The sequence below is a fragment of the Lolium perenne genome, chromosome 4, assembly GCF_019359855.2.
Source record: "Lolium perenne isolate Kyuss_39 chromosome 4, Kyuss_2.0, whole genome shotgun sequence".
NCBI classification, from domain to species: domain Eukaryota; kingdom Viridiplantae; phylum Streptophyta; class Magnoliopsida; order Poales; family Poaceae; genus Lolium; species Lolium perenne.
Window position 1 is genome coordinate 126,945,247 of NC_067247.2, and position 20,032 is coordinate 126,965,278.

Sequence of the window (20,032 nt, forward strand, 5' to 3'; positions counted from 1 at the left end):
ACCAAAGAATGGATGAAGAGGATGTATAGGAGGAAGAAGTTGTGGTCAGCCGCGTATCTAGCGAATGGATATTTCCTCGGAATGAAAAGCAACCAGAGGAGCGAGAGTTTGAACTCCACCCTACACACCCACCTTGACTTTGGACTGACAATGGTGGATATGGTTGTGCACTACGAGAATAACTTGATGGCCGTGTCCGGGAGGAAGAGGCCCGCCAGACACCATAGACTCTCGAGACATGCACCGGTTGCGGTTACTGTGTACAAGGATATAGAGATGTCTGCTGCCCGTAAATTCACTGCTACAAACTTCTACCTCGTTCAAGGGGAGCTGAAAAAGATTGGGGGCCTAGAGATTGTAGATCAACTTGGATGTGCTGGTGGGTTAACAACCTTCGTTGTGTCATGGATGAATAACCGTAAGTATTTGTTTTCAGTGGAGTACAGACCTGAAAGCAAAGAGGAAACAATAACGTGCAGCTGCCGAAGGATGTATCGGAAAGGGCTACCTTGCAAGCACATCTTGTTTGTTTTGCATTTTGTGGGGTGCTCTGAAATTCCGAACTGTTGTGTTCTCCGAAGGTTCTCGAAGGATGCAAGGTATGGTTTGCCCTCGAGACGCGAGAGTGATTTGTACGGATGGGGATGGGAAGGGGTAGCTGAGCGGAGAAAGCATAGCGAGCTTACCCAAATTGGAGCAGAAGCTTTTGATGCAGCATTGCATGACCCGTAATCTTACAAATGAGCTTATGAAATGTATGAAAGGCATAATACACAGGAGAAAAGGTGACCAGAACAGCTGCTCAACGGCTTACCATGAGGACGCACAAAACAGAGGAGATGCACCGGTAGTGGGTGATCCTGATAAAGCTAAGACCAAAGGAGCACCTAAACAAAACAAGAAGTACTATAAGGACAAGGATACGAATCAACAGACGTCAAAACATGGCAGGATACTGTCACACGACGAGCGGAAGAAGGAGAGGTTGTGCACTGCTTGCAATCAACCAGGTCATAACAGAAACAACAAGATGAAGTGCAGGCTACATAAGGAGTGAGTATCTGATTCAGCCCTACACTTAAATAGCTTGCACTAATCTTCTACTATTTTATGTGCCACTGACTTGTGTGTTATTTCATGCAATGCAGATATGAGGGACCATCGGAAGTATGAACAACACTACTTGATCGATTCACATTGTTGCACTTGTGTATTATTTGTTGTACAAACATTGGTCAGATTGTCAAAGGTCGAATTTTGATACTTGCAACACAACTAGGACAATTTTGTTCACGAATGACATAGAGCACAGCTTATGTCTTGCACACATTGCGAATACCATTACAGACTGCACAGATCACTGTATGATACTTACAAAACAATATGGAGAATTTGTTCACAAATAACATAGAGCACAACTATGTCTTGGACACATCGCAAATATAATTACAGACTGCACAAACACACTAGTACTTGCCCCTTGAGTCTTATCACTCTCAGGCTTGCTTCTGACGCTTGTTCATTGATGAAGATTCATCCCGATTTTTGCATACGGGGCAGATGTGGTCTGATCTTCCGGAGGTGAGCTTGTCCCTCGTTCACCGTGTAGATCTGGGTGTATGTCTCATAACTTAGATAGCCGTCAATAGCTGCGTACTCGAGGTTCATCCAGGACGGTGGCTTGCATTCCTAGAAACCATGCCCTTCCTTCCGAAGCCGGTTGTACTTGAAGTCCTTCTTCATGTTGGCAAACTTGGGATCAATGAGCTTTGCTGCAAGATCAGCCATTCCAGCCTGCGGTTGACCATTAATCTTGAAAATGTCCTGGATGTCGATGTGTCTCTCTTCTGGAACAGGAAGACCGGCCGCACGAAGAACTTTTGTGTCATTTCTTTTATCAACACTTGTAAAAGTGTATTGCTTGTCCTTGAGAAAAGTCAGTAGGCGCGGACAATGATCCTTGCACCTTTGTTAAGAGCAGCACAAATAAATTCAACAAGTACTGTAATGAAAATGTAGGGACGCTTTAAATTCAATGTAGGGACATAAATTTCAATGATCCTTGTACCTAATGTAGTGGAATACAAGAACGTGCTCCCTCATGGCGATTTGCATTACCGCCAACTTGTGTCCGCTAGAGTCATACTCGAGATCCAGACCAACGAACTTGAACCTGTCCTCGTCCTCGTCGAGCCAACCCTCGTACATACGAAGAATTCTATCAACAGTCGCCGCCTCATTGGTGTAGACGACGTCGATATATGTACTCCCGTGCGTAAGGATGCGGTACTTCTCCATCGTGGACTTCTCGTCTCCGGCCACGACGGAGGAAGAGGCAGATGCCATGGACAGCGTGGGAGGAAGGGAGCACTGGGATGCGGTAGACGAACGGCCGGGGTTGGGACAGAACGGTGGAACTGCCACAGTATTGGGCGGATATAGGGGCGGGAGGCGAACATGCAGTTAGAGGTCTGGCGGCCCACATTGGCCCGTTACATGTCTGACGGCCAAATTCGAAAAATTCAAAAATTCGAAAAATTCAAAAAAAGTTTTAACCAACGGATTATGTTCACAAAAACGTGTGACATATTGGGTAAAAAAAACTGGATTTTTTTTCGAAGGTCGAAAAATCGACTAGCTTAGAAAAAGTGGTTTGATGTAACCCAAACGATTCCGTTTCTAAGAATGTGGATTTTTCGACCTTCGAGAAACGCTCCAGAAATTTTTGCACACACTCTCGTATCCATTCTAAGACGAAGTGTGAAGGTTTTTTCAATTTTTGAATTTCTGTGAAAATAAACAATTAAATTTCAGTTAAATTCGAGTTGAAAAAAAAACTAGAGAACCCTGATGGATGGGCCATGAGTGTTCCTTCCCCGCGTCCATGCTCCACGTTAATGGGCTTAGTAGAAACCGCGTTACATGTCTTTCGGCCTAGCTGATAAGTTTTTTAGTTTTGATTTGAATAAATCTACAGCACATCTGGTTAAATTCAAAAAATTCAAAAAAAGTTTTAACCAACGGATTATGTTCACAAAAACGTGTGACATATTGGGTAAAAAAAACTGGATTTTTTTTCGAAGGTCGAAAAATCGACTATCTTAGAAAAAGTGGTTTGATGTAACCCAAACGGTTCCGTTTCTAAGAATGTCGATTTTTCGACCTTCGAGAAACGCTCCATAAATTTTTGCACACACTCTCGTATCCATTCTAGGACGAAGTGTGAAGGTTTTTTCAGTTTTTGAATTTCCATGAAAATAAACTATTAAATTTCAGTTAAATTCGAGTTGAAAAAAAACAGAAGAAAACTAGAGAACCCTGCTGGATGGGCCATGAGTATTCCTTCCCCACGTCCATGCTCCACGTTAATGGGCTTAGTACAAACCGCGTTACATGTCTTTCGGCCTAACAGATAAGTTTTTTAGTTTTGATTTCAATAAATCTGCAGCAAACCTGGTTAAATTCAAAAAATTCAAAAAAAGTTTTAACCAACGGATTATGTTCACAAAAACGTGTGACATATTGGGTAAAAAACTGGAATTTTTTTCGAAGGTCGAAAAATCGACTAGCTTACAAAAAGTGGTTTGATGTAACCCAAACGGTTCCGTTTCTAAGAATGTGGATTTTTCGACCTTCGAGAAATGCTCCAGAAATTTTTTGCACACACTCTCGTATCCATTCTAAGACGAAGTGTGAAGGTTTTTTCATTTTTTGAATTTATGTGAAAATAAAGTATTAAATTTCAGTTAAATTCGAGTTGAAAAAAAAAACAAAAGAAAACTAGAGAACCCTGCTGGATGGGCCATGAGTATTCCTTCCCTGCATCCATGCTCCACGTTAATGGGCTTAGTACAAACCGGCCTATTATTACCTGTCCGGAATATTAACCGAATATATCAGCAGCACATGTGCATTTAGGGTTGAAACAGAATTAACCAACGTATTATGTCCTAAAAAACGTGTGACACTAAAAATAGTCTGAATTACAAAAATTAGTTTTTACTACAAAACGCACGAAAGTTTTTGCTGAAATAAAAATAGTACAACCCGAATACAAAGATGAATTACAATTTCTCCTTTCATTCTATGAGGATTCATCCATATGCATATCTTATAATGTGATATCTTCAATCTCAAGCCTGATGCACAAATCCCTGAACTCAATCTTCAGACATACTAATGAACCTATCACAAGATGAGCTGCTACACAGAACGCATTCCATCCATCTACAAACTCAATATGCTGCCCCTTGTAGATTGTATAAGCTCCAACCATTTGTCCATTAATAGATTTGCTATAAAAAATAGCAGCACCTTCTCTCGGCCTATAGTATCCACGTGCAACATCAAATGGAATGAGCTACAAAAAAGTAAAATATAAACAAAGAAAACGTTAACACTGTTTGTATGTTATGAATGAAACTTAAAAACAAGTGAAAAAGTTACTAACCAAACGAGTAAGAGAAGATTCATTCAACCTCGTCACAAAGAACTGAGGTACTTCAAAGAAATCGAGGAATTCGTTTTCCTCCACTTTATTTAGCTCTTTGAATATAGCCCATGTAACTGCATTCATCTCTGCGGAGTTAATGTCTAGCAAATTTGAGAAAATGGTTTTCTCAAAAGTAACTCTGCAGCACTCCAAAACCTCCCAACAATCTGAACAAACAAAAAAATAAAACAGAATGAACAATGAGAAATATGTGAAAACAATATCACAATAATAATTAGAAACAAAGAAACATGCCTGGTAACTGAACCCATGGTTTTTCGTCACGGTCAGCATTGAATACAACAACTTCAAACTTGGAAGTAGTTTCATCATATGTGAACTCCACAATGTCATTTTCATCCATAACATAAGAGTCTACAAAAGAACTCCTTAATGGTCCACAAATGTAAGTTCTTGCTTCAGTCTTCTCCACATGGAAATGATAAACAGAACCATGATTGCATTCAGCAACAACCCACGTATCTACTAAACTATGTAGCATCTCCCTAGCATTGGCAAGGCACGGCCTGAAGAATTGAACACAAAAAACAATTTATTTAGAAAAGATCCAACAAACAAATGCAAATAGTACTAACGGCGGGGAAATAATGTATATCTAGCTTGTACTATGCAAAACATACATACAATTAGTTCTTCAAACAAATGCACCATCGCTACATCAAATGAAAATGCACGACGCTTGGACCGGAAGCGATTAGTGTCGCTGGCCACAAATAAGACATCCTGCTTCTTCATCCATCTCTGACAAAAATAATATAACATATCAAACACATTCGAAACATTCCAATAACAGAAATCCAAAGAATTAAATCAATGTTCACAATGAACTACAAACTCCTGCTGATGTCCTAGATTTCTAGGTACTAACCCTAATAGATAGCTACCCTACATCAGCGGCGGCGCGCGGCAGCAAGTCGTGGAGGGGGGCGTGCAGGATGTAGTGCAGGGGCTCGAGAAAGTACCACCGGCTACGACCAAAAGAAGAAGCGCCTCCGCTCTCGCTCTCGCCGTCGCCGTCGCCGTTCGCCGTCGCTCCTCGCCGCTCGGTGTCCCCGCTTCAACAATAACCGCAGACAATCTCCGCACAAAAGCCTCGGGCTATAAAAACGGGCCAACAAAAACCGGGCACAACAGAAACAAAAGGCCCAACATGTGACTAATTCCAACTGACTACACGGTTATTTCATGTCAGAACCCTACGAGACTTTGTGAAACCAATGCACCTTTAGTCAACAATATATAGGGCATATTTCATTTTGAACAAAAATAAGAGGTCTATTTTTTACAGACTATTTGTTTTGGGTTCACAAGTCTACCAATATGTGAATATTTTTTACTCATTTTTTACCCTAGATCTTAACCAAGCTACGTCTTTTGAACTAATAAACTAGAAAATGCAAGAAAGTTAAGACACCTGGCATTAAACATAGGGCCGACAGAGGATTTTCATTCCTTCTAAGTTTCTTACACAAGATTGAACAAAGAAAAGGGAAGAAAAACACTAAATCGGCGGCCTCTACATCTTGCTTGTCCCTCCAAGACATGCCACCCGGCTAATCCTCTTCGTCGGAGGACCACCATTTTCCGCCCTCTTCTTCGACCTTGGACTCCTGGAGCGCCTTGGCGAGCCCCGGTGTATCGGCTGGGTCATCGTGAGCCCGCATCTGGGCCTGGTAACTCAGTTCCACATCTCCCAATATCACGTCCTCATCGTCGTCGGAGGACCACCATTTGTCGTCCTCCACTTCGGCCTTGGACTGCTGGAGCGCCTGGGTGAGGCCCGTTGTGTCGGCGGGGTCGTCGGGAGCCCGAATCTCCGGCGACCACCATTTGTCGAACTCCTGTTCGGCCTTGGACTGCTGGAGCGCCTGGGTGAAGCCCGGTGTGTCGGCGGGGTCGTCGGGAGCCCGAATCTCCGACTGGTAATTGAGATACGCAGTCCACCTCGGCTGCGGCTCGGGCTCCATATCCGGTTGCGGCTCCGGCTTGGGAACGCGCAGATGAGGTGCAGGGCCGCGAATCGGAATTTGGTTCCGCGGCTCGCTTGTCGCTGGAGGTGGAAGGACGATCCCTTCGTGCCGGCGCGGCGGAAGAGCTGGAGGTGCCCGTGGTTCGCCGTACGGTGGTGGTAGGCGGCGTGGCGCGCCGCGAGGAAGAGGGACATAGCCGTGCGCCGCGAGCACGGTGTCCACGTCCTTGCCGGCCCAGAAGGACTGCCGCCCTATTTGATTGTACCTCCCGCCGGCATACATACCGTACTGGTTGGCTAGCTGCCGAGGCGCTCCATCTCGAACCGGGGCCTCCACAAGGCGCTGTCCTCCCAGCCCGGGGTTCGCCCGATCCCACGGCGTGAGGGCAGCTCGACGGCGGCGGATGTAGCCGCGCAGATCTTCGTCTTTTTCAGGGACCGGCGGGATGGCGTACCCGGCGGCGCTCACCCTCCAACCAGCTGGCAGGTGCCAGTACGGCGGAACGAGCAGCCGCGCCTCGGCCAAGATCGTCGCTTCGTCGGGGTTGAGGCTCTGAGGACGAGGGGCCGCACGGTGGATTTTAGCTCCGCGGGCACTGCTCCCTCCGGCTTCGTGGTCGTTGAGGCCCATCGCTTGCTACGGCTGCTCGACGGCGGCAGGTTTAGGTTATGGGCTAGCTAGGGTTTGGTGCGGGATGGCCTGATGTGCTCCACTGGATGGGATAAAATGGACTGTCGGTGAACCGAGTGAGTGGTGCTGCGGCCTTGTACGCGTGTTCGCTGTTGACGACCTGTTGACTGGGAGGCCACGCGTGTTCGCTATTATGATGCCACCGAATCCGTTCCCCTCCTATTTAATGGCTCGCCGGTTGTGAAGCGACATATCTAGTTGGGACGCCACCGGTAAACCACGCGCAGGAGCCACTGGTTATCCATGCGCAGGCGCCACGGTAAATGCGTCGCCTAGGCTGCCGTGCAGCAAATTGGGTCGTCAGTTGCCCCAATGGACGGTCAGTAAATGCTATACATACGGACGTTTTACTTACGAAAACACTTTACGGACTCACGATGGAGCAACACACACGGAAGTCCATGAACAGAAAATAAGTTGAAGATAAAAAATTGATGACACAATGGTTCTTGAAAAACATAACAAAATATTTGGAGTATGAACTAAGTGTTCATATTTCAGAGCCTATCTACTACCATCTTGAATTCACCATCGACGACGCTTCGACCAAAAGCGAAGATGAATATGTCACTAACTCTCATATCGTGCAGTTTCACCAGTTGCTTCCAGTTCGATGTTATCATGGCACCTCCTTTGGCTTTGCCTTTCACCTTTGACTTGTCCATCACCATCTTAACTTTGAGGCGAGCCTTTCCTAAGAATAAGACTTCTACTTCTGATGGCAGTTCAACATTAGGGATAATGTGGCTCATGGTGAATCTCTTCGAAAAGTACTGCATAAAAGAAATCAAACATATAAACAACAGTTACGGTGTAGAAAATAAATATAAATCTCTTGGTGTGTACTGTAATGTTTACCATTTTTGCTTTACCCTCCTGGACGTGTGATTTTTTTATGGTGCAGACATATATTGGTGCTTTCAGATTAGTTTTCTGAACATTACTTCTCAGATAATCAACTACAGTTCTCAGATAACGAAATTCTCCATCATCCATAGCTACTCGATTTGCATACTCAACAAACACCTCGAACTCATGCTCACACTTTATTCTAGGACCTGCGTAAGTATTAAATACATCAGGCCCAACAATAGAATCGCATGGAAGACATAAATGGGAGGTAATTTCGGACCTCTTATATTCAGCTTTTTGTGCAACTTAAGAGCAGCACGAACATGACGAACACGAGCAAACGATGCCACCTAGTTGAATATAGAAAAGATGTAACACGTACAAATTTGAGTCCTAAGATGGTTAGGGCATCGATCACCGTCAGAGAAAATAGGGCATCGGGCAATCGGAAGAGACGAGTTTGTACTTGACTAGATTAGATCTGATATTAAATATAGACAACACGAGATGAGTTGCGTATGACTTACATCATCTTCCATTGTAACTTTGCAGACGCCGCTCTTCCCGTCCAGGCTTCGATGAGAGACGATATGAGGTTAGATGAGGCGATTATATAGGTGGAAGTGGGCAAAAGGCGATCATAATCTTGTTACCTTAATTCGTGGGAGGGTCGATATCAACGTGACAAAGTTTGTTTCCCTAAATAATGTCGTTACCTTAATTCGTGGGAGGGTCGATATCAACGTGACAAAGTTTGTTTCCCTAAATAATGTCGTTACCTTAATTAGTGGGGAAGGTTGGGATTCGATAGTTTGGAGGCGTAGTCAATTACGGGGATCGATTATTAATGTTGTCCCCTTAATTAGTACAATCAAAGGTACACATTTTTGAATAATTGCCCGCTAATTCATGTTGTTACCTTAATTAGTACTACTCATGTCGTAATACTGCTGCAAATAGAAATTAATTTTCACACCTTATGCGCAGAGTAATCAAAGTAGCTCAAACAGATTCTCTTAGCGACGGCGTTTGATAGTCGGAATGAGAGGAGATGGACGGAGAGCAAGGTTATTTCACGGCGTTTTTTTGTGGTTACAATGCATTATAATTTCAGTAAACTTAAAATTTGAACCACTACTGACATTCATGAATAATTTGAAAACAGTATGACATAAACGTCAAATAAAGTTTGCAACAAACATCAAAATGTCTCAGCATGACTTCCAACTTGGACAAATAAGCAAATTGTAAAAATAATGTAATGCCTTTGTTGATTTCAGAGAATATCAACCAGAAGCTTGAGACCACCACCGCGGCTACCACGGAACCAGAACACAAACACGTTTTTAACTCTCATATTAGTCTTCTTCACAACCTCCATCCAGTTTGTTGTTATCATGGCACCTCCTTTGCCTTTTCCATTGACCTGTGACTTGCTCATCACCATCTTAACTGTTGCAATTTTAGTATTCGATGAATAAACTTCTATTTCTGCGGGTAGCTGTGTATGCCTAGCAATGTGGTTTAGTGTGAATCCCCTCGAGAAGTACTGCATATAAGATTACAGTCAATTAGAGAATTCAATCAGCTATGTTAGGAAACTGTGAAAATTTTGGTGTGTAATCCAACGCTTACCATTTTTGCTTTATTCTTCACGACGTTTGATTTTTTGATCGTGCAGACATACGGTGGCTTTCTTGGCATGTGCTTGTCAACTAGCTGTTTCAATGTAGCAAATTGTGCATCATCCATTCTTACGCGATTGGCATACCTGATGAAACCTTCAAAATCCTCACCCTCCTCACAGTTAGGACCTGCATACAAAATTATATACATAAACCAGAATATTACAATTTCCTTGGAAAACAAGAGTGTCCTAAATTTGTGTACCTCTTACGATATGCTTTTTGTTCTTCCTCACAGCAGCACCGCAACGCCGTGGGCTAACACGTTGTGCCACCTAGCAAAGTGTACAACACATATAACTGATGAGTTCTTGTGTGGAATACTCAAGCGTCCCGAATACCCTTGGAATTTACATGAATAATATGGGGTAGACCATGGTGAGTTGCACCCAGACACCCCAAATATAGGGTTTTAGGCCAAAACATGCACTTTTGGGGCAAATCAAGTGGCTGGGGATGCCAGGGTGAGGCCACACTTGGCACATGGGTGCACCATTGCATGCCCCACACGGCCACCCTTGGAATTTACATGAATAATATGGGGTAGACCATGGTGGGTTGCACCCAGACACCCCAAATATAGGGTTTTAGGCCAAAACATGCACTTTTGGGGCAAATCAAGTGGCTGGGGATGCCAGGGTGAGGCCACACTTGGCACATGGGTGCACCAATGCATGCCCCACACTGCTACCCTTGGAATTTACATGAATAATATGGGGTAGACCATGGTGAGTTGCACCCAGACACCCCAAATACAGGGGTTTAGGCCAAAACATGCACTTTTGGGCAAATCAAGTGGCTGGGGATGCCAGGGTGAGGCCACACTTGGCACATGGGTGCACCAATGCATGCCCCACACTGCCACCCTTGGAATTTACATGAATAATATGGGGTAGACCATGGTGAGTTGCACCCAGACACCCCAAATATAGGGTTTTAGGCCCAAACACGCACTTTTGGGGCAAATCAAGTGGCTGGGGATGCAAGGGTGAGGCCACACTTGGCACATGGGTGCACCAATGCATGCCCCACACTGCTACCCTAGGAGTTTACATGAATAATATGGGGTAGACCATGGTGAGTTGCACCCAGACACCCCAAATATAGGGTTTTAGGCCAAAACATGCACTTTTGGGGCAAATCAAGTGGCTGGGGATGCAAGGGTGTGGCCACACTTGGCACATGGGTGCACCAATGCATGCCCCACACTGCTACCCTTGGAATTTACATGAATAATATGGGGTAGACCATGGTGGGTTGCACCCAGACACCCCAAACATAGGGTTTTAGGCCAAAACATGCACTTTTGAGGCAAATCAAGTGGCTGGGGTTGCCAGGGTGAGGCCACACTTGGGACATGGGTGCACCAATGCATGCCCCACACTGCTACCCTTGGAATTTACATGAATAATATGGGGTAGACCATGGTGAGTTGCACCCAGACACCCAAAATATAGGGTTTTAGGCCAAAACATGCACTTTTGGGGCAAATCAAGTGGCTGGGGATGCCAGGGTGAGGCCACACTTGGCACATGGGTGCACCAATGCATGCCCCACACTGCCACCCTTGGAATTTACATGAATAATATGGGGTAGACCATGGTGGGTTGCACCCAGACACCCCAAATATAGGGTTTTAGGCTAAAACATGCACTTTTGGGGCAATTAAAGAGGATCGGGATGCCAGGGTGAGGCCACACTTGGCACATGGGTGCACCAATGCATGCCCCACACTGCTACCCTTGGAATTTACATGAATAATATGGGGTAGACCATGGTGGGTTGCACCCAGACACCCCAAATATAGGGTTTTAGGCCAAAACATGCACTTTTGGGGCAAATCAGGTGGCTGGGGATGCCAGGGTGAGGCCACACTTGGCACATGGGTGCACCAATGCATGCCCCACACTTCTACCCTTGGAATTTACATGAATAATATGGGGTAGACCATGGTGAGTTGCACCCAGACACCCCAAATATAGGGTTTTAGGCCAAAACATGCACTTTTGGGGCAAATCAAGTGGCTAGGGATGCCAGGGTGAGGCCACACTTGGCACATGGGTGCACCATTGCATGCCCCACACTGCTACCCTTGGAATTTACATGAATAATATGGGGTAGACCATGGTGGGTTGCACCCAGACACCCCAAATATAGGGTTTTAGGCCAAAACATGCACTTTTGGGGCAAATCAAGTGGATGGGGATGCCTCGTTGAGGCCACACTTGGGACATGGGTGCACCAATGCATGCCCCACACTGCTACCCTTGGAATTTACATGAATAATATGGGGTAGACCATGGTGAGTTGCACCCAGACACCCCAAATATAGGGTTTTAGGCCAAAACATGCACTTTTGGGGCAAATCAAGTGGCTGGGGATGCCAGGGTGAGGCCACACTTGGCACATTGGTGCACCAATGCATGCCCCACACTGCTACCCTTGGAATTTACATGAATAATATGGGGTAGACCATGGTGGGTTGCACCCAGACACCCCAAATATAGGGTTTTAGGCCAAAACACGCACTTTTGGGGCAAATCAAGTGGCTGGGGATGCAAGGGTGAGGCCACACTTGGCACATGGGTGCACCAATGCATGCCCCACACTGCTACCCTTGGAATTTACATGAATAATATGGGGTAGACCATGGTGAGTTGCACCCAGACACCCCAAATATAGGGTTTTAGGCCAAAACATGCACTTTTGGGGCAAATCAAGTGGCTGGGGATGCAAGGGTGAGGCCACACTTGGCACATGGGTGCACCAATGCATGCCCCACACTGCTACCCTTGGAATTTACATGAATAATATGGGGTAGACCATGGTGGGTTGCACCCAGACACCCCAAACATAGGGTTTTAGGCCAAAACATGCACTTTTGGGGCAAATCAAGTGGCTGGGGATGCCAGGGTGAGGCCACACTTGGGACATGGGTGCACCAATGCATGCCCCACACTGCTACCCTTGGAATTTACATGAATAATATGGGGTAGACCATGGTGAGTTGCACCCAGAGACACCCCAAATATAGGGTTTTAGGCCAAAACATGCACTTTTGGGGCAAATCAAGTGGCTGGGGATGCCAGGGTGAGGCCACACTTGGCACATGGGTGCACCAATGCATGCCCCACACTTCCACCCTTGGAATTTACATGAATAATATGGGGTAGACCATGGTGGGTTGCACCCAGACACCCCAAATATAGGGTTTTAAGCCAAAACATGCACTTTTGGGGCAAATCAAGTGGCTGGGGATGCCAGGGTGAGGCCACACTTGGCACATGGGTACACCAATGCATGCCCCACACTGCTACCCTTGGAATTTACATGAATAATATGGGGTAGACCATGGTGGGTTGCACCCAGACACCCCAAATATAGGGTTTTAGGCCAAAACATGCACTTTTGGGGCAAATCAAGTGGCTGGGATGCCGGGGGTGAGGCCACACTTGGCACATGGGTGCACCAATGCATGCCCCACACTTCTACCCTTGGAATTTACATGAATAATATGGGGTAGACCATGGTGAGTTGCACCCAGACACCCCAAATATAGGGTTTTAGGCCAAAACATGCACTTTTGGGGCAAATCAAGTGGCTAGGGATGCCAGGGTGAGGCCACACTTGGCACATGGGTGCACCATTGCATGCCCCACACTGCTACCCTTGGAATTTACATGAATAATATGGGGTAGACCATGGTGGGTTGCACCCAGACACCCCAAATATAGGGTTTTAGGCCAAAACATGCACTTTTGGGGCAAATCAAGTGGATGGGGATGCCAGGGTGAGGCCACACTTGGGACATGGGTGCACCAATGCATGCCCCACACTGCTACCCTTGGAATTTACATGAATAATATGGGGTAGACCATGGTGAGTTGCACCCAGACACCCCAAATATAGGGTTTTAGGCCAAAACATGCACTTTTGGGGCAAATCAAGTGGCTGGGGATGCCAGGGTGAGGCCACACTTGGCACATTGGTGCACCAATGCATGCCCCACACTGCTACCCTTGGAATTTACATGAATAATATGGGGTAGACCATGGTGGGTTGCACCCAGACACCCCAAATATAGGGTTTTAGGCCAAAACATGCACTTTTGGGGCAAATCAAGTGGCTGGGGATGCCAGGGTGAGGCCACACTTGGGACATGGGTGCAACAATGCATGCCCAACACTTCTACCCTTGGAATTTACATGAATAATATGGGGTAGACCATGGTGAGTTGCACCCAGACACCCCAAATATAGGGTTTTAGGCCAAAACTTGCACTTTTGGGGCAAATCAAGTGGCTGGGGATGCCAGGGTGAGGCCACACTTGGCACATGGGTGCACCAATGCATATCCCACACTGCTACCCTTGGAATTTACATGAATAATATGGGGTAGACCATGGTGGGTTGCACCCAGACACCCCAAATATAGGGTTTTAGGCCAAAACATGCACTTTTGGGGCAAATCAAGTGGCTGGGGATGCCAGGGTGAGGCCACACTTGGGACATGGGTGCACCAATGCATGCCCCACACTGCTACCCTTGGAATTTACATGAATAATATGGGGTAGACCATGGTGAGTTGCACCCAGACACCCCAAATATAGGGTTTTAGGCCAAAACATGCACTTTTGGGGCAAATCAAGTGGCCGGGGATGCTGTGGTGAGGCCACACTTGGCACATGGGTGCACCAATGCATGCCCCACACTGCCACCCTTGGAATTTACATGAATAATATGGGGTAGACCATGGTGGGTTGCACCCAGACACCCCAAATATAGGGTTATAGGCCAAAACATGCACTTTTGGGGCAAATCAAGTGGCTGGGGATGCCAGGGTGAGGCCACACTTGGCACATGGGTACACCAATGCATGCCCCACACTGCTACCCTTGGAATTTACATGAATAATATGGGGTAGACCATGGTGGGTTGCACCCAGACACCCCAAATATAGGGTTTTAGGCCAAAACATGCACTTTTGGGGCAAATCAAGTGGCTGGGGATGAAGTGGTGAGGCCACACTTGGCACATGGGTGCACCAAAGCATGCCCCACACTTCTACCCTTGGAATTTACATGAATAATATGGGGTAGACCATGGTGAGTTGCACCCAGACACCCCAAATATAGGGTTTTAGGCCAAAACATGCACTTTTGGGGCAAATCAAGTGGCTAGGGATGCCAGGGTGAGGCCACACTTGGCACATGGGTGCACCATTGCATGCCCCACACTGCTACCCTTGGAATTTACATGAATAATATGGGGAAGACCATGGTGGGTTGCACCCAGACACCCCAAATATAGGGTTTTAGGCCAAAACATGCACTTTTGGGGCAAATCAAGTGGCTAGGGATGCCAGGGTGAGGCCACACTTGGGACATGGGTGCACCAACGCATGCCCCACACTGCCACCCTTGGAATTTACATGAATAATAGGGGGTAGACCATGGTGAGTTGCACCCAGACACCCCAAATATAGGGTTTTAGGCCAAAACATGCACTTTTGGGGCAAATCAAGTGGCTGGGGATGCCAGGGTGAGGCCACACTTGGCACATGGGTGCACCATTGCATGCCCCACACTGCCACCCTTGGAATTTACATGAATAATATGGGGTAGACCATGGTGGGTTGCACCCAGACACCCCAAATATAGGGTTTTAGGCCAAAACATGCACTTTTGGGGCAAATCAAGTGGCTGGGGATGCCAGGGTGAGGCCACACTTGGCACATGGGTGCACCAATGCATGCCCCACACTGCTACCCTTGGAATTTACATGAATAATATGGGGTAGACCATGGTGGGTTGCACCCAGACACCCCAAATATAGGGTTTTAGGCCAAAACATGCACTTTTGGGGCAAATCAAGTGGTTGGGGATGCCAGGGTGAGGCCACACTTGGCACATGGGTGCACCAATGCATGCCCCACACTTCTATCCTTGGAATTTACATGAATAATATGGGGTAGACCATGGTGAGTTGCACCCAGACACCCCAAATATAGGGTTTTAGGCCAAAACATGCACTTTTGGGGCAAATCAAGTGGCTGGGGATGCCAGGGTGAGGCCACACTTGGCACATGGTTTGGATAGCTAACAAGAGATAGTTTTTTCTGTTTATTTTTTTAGCACAAGGATTGTCGTGCACACAATTATTAACTTAATGCATATTTACATCATCTACTAGCAACAAAGTCACAATAAAAATAGAAATAGCTAATAAAACAAAACATTTAGTTAATAGCACACTCCTCCGCTAAAACATGAGAGAGGTCTGGAAAACAAAACGTCGACCGTCCATCTAAGTGCATCTAACGCTACGGTGCTGAACTGCATCCGTTGGATCGGTCTTCTAGAAGGAATCAACGGGCTATCCGCGAGAGCGACGATTTGGCGACGTGATTGGCTAGCGTTTTTTTTTCTTCCAGCGTCTCGCGGTTTGGCAGGAGACGTCGAAATATCCGTTGGGCTCTGGCTCGCGCGTCCACGCATGCCATCATCGAACGAGCCCGTCTAGGCCTGCCATGCATGCGCAGCGATCCACCACGTTGCGTGTTGCCATGCATGCGCTCGTTGAAGACGTCACTCCGTCGCACAAACGCTGAAACACTGAAACTCTGAGACGCGGCGTGCAGATGTGTCGCATGGCAGTGGTAACAGCTTCACGCGGGCGTGTCGGTCGGTCGGTTTTTTCCATCACGCTGAAAAAGGTTTCGGTTCACACGCGCAGTTCTGTATCCACGCGCCTAATTAATTGACACACTAAACACCGTGCGCCGCTTTGGATGCCGTGTCCTGCGTTTCAATGTGCAGTTAGTGGATAACACGAAAGCAGCTCACAAGCCCCCTCACCTCACCCATCCACGCCTATTTAACGCCACCATTGTGCTCACTCTGTCTCACACTCATCAAATCCATCTCCCATCCCATCTAACCGCCTCCAAATCCAATACACGCCACATCTCAAGGGGATCGCTACAATGCAGTTCAACGGCCCTATGTTCCGCCGCCCTGGAACCGTGCCGGAGAGACAGTACCCGGCCGGAGTCGTCTGCGAGAACCAGCTGCGCGTGTGGGCCATATCGAGGTGGAGGGGCCCAACGGAGCTAGCTTCATGCTTCCTCTCTTCCGGCTACCGCCACCTCCCTCCGGACTCGCCAAGCATGTTCGAGCTTGAGAAGTACTACGACGGCAACTCCGGCAACGTCATCGGCCTCTTCGTAACTTTCACCAACAGGTTCGACGCTCACCATCTGCTCGGGCAGGTGTTTTGGTGCGGGTGCGAGTTCATCGCATTCACCAACTACAACATCTTCACCAACGTCTACGCCATCTTCCCCACCCCGGGCAACATGCACTGCCTCCCCTACATCATGCCGGAGGATGAGCAAGCGAGACTTGCGTCTGTGAGGGGGCAGCGTCGCCGGCAAGCTCCACCAACGCCAGCGGCCATGCTCCATCGGCGGATGCGCGAAGCTAGGGCGGAGAGGAGGGCAATAAGGCAGGCGTCAAACGGGAGGGACGAAAACGAGGCAGGCCCATCGAGTGCCCCAACCGGCGGCCTGGCCAATTGGGTGTTTCTTTGATGTTTCGTCAGTTGCGCCAACTGACGGCCAGTACATTGCGCCAACTGATGTTGAAACTATATTTTGGGTGTCTATTTGATGTTGGCGCTCCTTTGATGTTTACTGTTCTGTGCAAGTGCTCCAAATTTAAATGCTCCATGAATAAGACTTTACTTTTACTTCTGCTGGCAGCATTAGGGATAACGTGGCTCATGGTGAATCCCTTCGAAAAGTACTGCATAAAGAAATTAAACACATTAACAACAGTTACTTCCTCCATCTCAAAGGATAAGGCGTAAATATTTTTCCAAAATTTCGTCATAGCATAAGGCGCACGATGCGGTGTATACGTTTTCTCCCAAAACTACCCTTCGATATTATTTATATCGCCTTAAACATCGGAAGTGGAGCAAGAAATTGTGTGGTTGTCATTGGCCTTCCACGACGCATGCGGGAAGCCGAGCCAAAAAATCCGGAAAGGAGCACAATAGATGCTTCATAAACAAACAGATGATAGAAGCAAAGTTTCTTGACAAGCAAATACGTACAAATAATTAACTATGCATGGATCTTTGGAGAAGTCATCAGTAATTGCCTGGCTTCGTCAGCCACGGATTATCACTCTTCGGGCTCTGCTGATCACTCATCTCCGTCATCCACGGATCATCACTCTTCTGCTCATCACCACCCACGACTTCCTCAGTTCTCGCCAATAATCACTACTCTTCGGCGCATCACTACTCTCCAGCCCACCGCTCATCATTCATCTTCCTCCGCTTGCCATGAGGGGGACTTGTCTGCTGGGTGTTGTCGCTGGAAGCTGGTGCCTTCAAGCTTGCTAGTTCAGCCTGCACGCTTGCAAGTTCAGCATTTAACCTTGCTATTTCAGCTGCAGCATTTTTCTGTGCACGTTCAACTTTGATCTCTGCTTTATTGCATTTGTCACACAAATGTCCCCTCAGCGTGTCTTCCTTCTTGCAACCGGGGCAAAAGACAAGGTAACGCAGGAAGAACCATATCTTAACGTAGAGCTGGTAGCTCACGTAAGCATCTTTAGCTGCATACTCTGTGTTTAAATCAGACAACGGCCGCTCTTCCCAGTAATCATGCCTCTCTGGAGGGAATTTGTCCTTCATCTGGCTGTACGACTCGTCGATGATGCTAGTTGCAAGACTAGCCATTCCATCCCTCATTAATTTTCCTCTCTCGTTGAGACCTTTGACGTTGACAAATTCCTGGATATCGATCCAGTTCTCCCTAGGAATTATAATCTTCTCGTAATATAACTTTATAAAATCTGCTCTCTTGTCAACGGTGCAGAACACAATTCCTTGATTTTGAAGGAATGAGCGCAGCGCCGGACATTCCCTGTTGGTCCTGAAAGCAAAAATTTATTACTTGCGAGATCAACACTTGAATAAAATTTGGGACTACGAAGCTAGTCTATATGCAATCTCATAGCTTGAATATAAAATTTGAAACTACATAAGTTTAGTAAGTTCATGATCAACAGTCCAAAATTATCTAGTCATAATTCATTTGGTACTAATAGAATGCATGAACAACACTTTTATGAAATGTGTAAGTGCAATTGTTTAGTCATTGAAATTTCATTTTGCCTCATATAATTTTGAAACTAACAAAAGTCTATTAAATGCAAGATCAAGACTCCGAAAATTTGCTTGTGATAATTAATTTAGTATAATGAAATCCAGTACATGCTAGATGAGTATATGGATAGATTCAATTTGATGCAAAAATTTAGTACTTGCGAGATCAATACTTGAATAAAATTTGGGAATACGAATGTTTAGTCTATGCAATCTCATAACTTGAATAAAATTGACATAAGTTTAGTAAGTGCATGATCAAGAGTCTGAAAATTATCTAGTCATAATCCATTTGATACTAAAAGAATGCATGACCAACACTTTTATGAAATGTGTAAGTGCAATTTTTTAGTCATTGAAATATCATTTTGCATCATTAATTTTGAAACTAACAAAAGTCTATCAAATGCAAGATCAGGACTCCGGAAATTTGCTTTGTGATAATTAATTTGGTATAATGAAATCCAGTAAATGCTAGATGAGCATATGGATAGATTCAATCTGCAAGATCAGGACACCATGCTTTGTGGCTTTTGTTACACAAAACACAGAAACAAAACTAGTTTTGCAGCTAGCACGGTTTGTAGTTTAATTTGTTGCACCTAGCCCAAATGAACCAATTTGTAACTTGCTGTTGCACGAATTCCCGCTAGAAAACACAGAAATATGACTCGATTCTAAACTAAATTCACAATTCAACATCATATAGCTAAATACACGGTTCATTAACACAAGAATTATGGATAATCCCCTCTCCACAATTTCTTTCAATAAAATGCACTATCCCATATTCTTGAAACTGCCTTGCGAATTATGGTGCATGTGAGTTGCAATTTTCTCTCAAACAGAGAAAACAGAGTACTCGAGATTAACTAAAACAGATCAAGATTAACTAAAACAGAGCACTCGAGGGTGACTTGGTTCATGCACTAGCGATTAACTAAAATCTGAGCAAGATTAACTAAATCAGAGCAAGATTAAGTAAATCAGAGCAAGATTAAGGTCTACAAACCAAGAATAGTGGCAGACGAGGACGTGGCTCCTCATGGACAGTTGAACGACGGCGAGGTAGTTGTCTTCTTCGTGGTTGGGGTCCTCCGGAGTGTACTCGAGATCCAATCCTACAAATTTGTTCTCTTCTTC

The 20,032-nt window shown here is 45.9% G+C and overlaps 1 protein-coding gene across 1 annotated transcript; it reads right to left on the minus strand.

The window, feature by feature from the left end:
- Positions 1-1,689: 1,689 nt before the first annotated feature.
- LOC139839103 (uncharacterized) lies at positions 1,690-2,298 on the minus strand. Its single transcript, XM_071829153.1, has 2 exons — positions 2,069-2,298; positions 1,690-1,966 (listed from the first exon to the last, which is right to left on the minus strand). The coding sequence occupies exons 1-2, from the start codon at positions 2,296-2,298 to the stop codon at positions 1,690-1,692; spliced, it is 507 nt and encodes a 168-aa protein (XP_071685254.1).
- Positions 2,299-20,032: the final 17,734 nt, after the last annotated feature.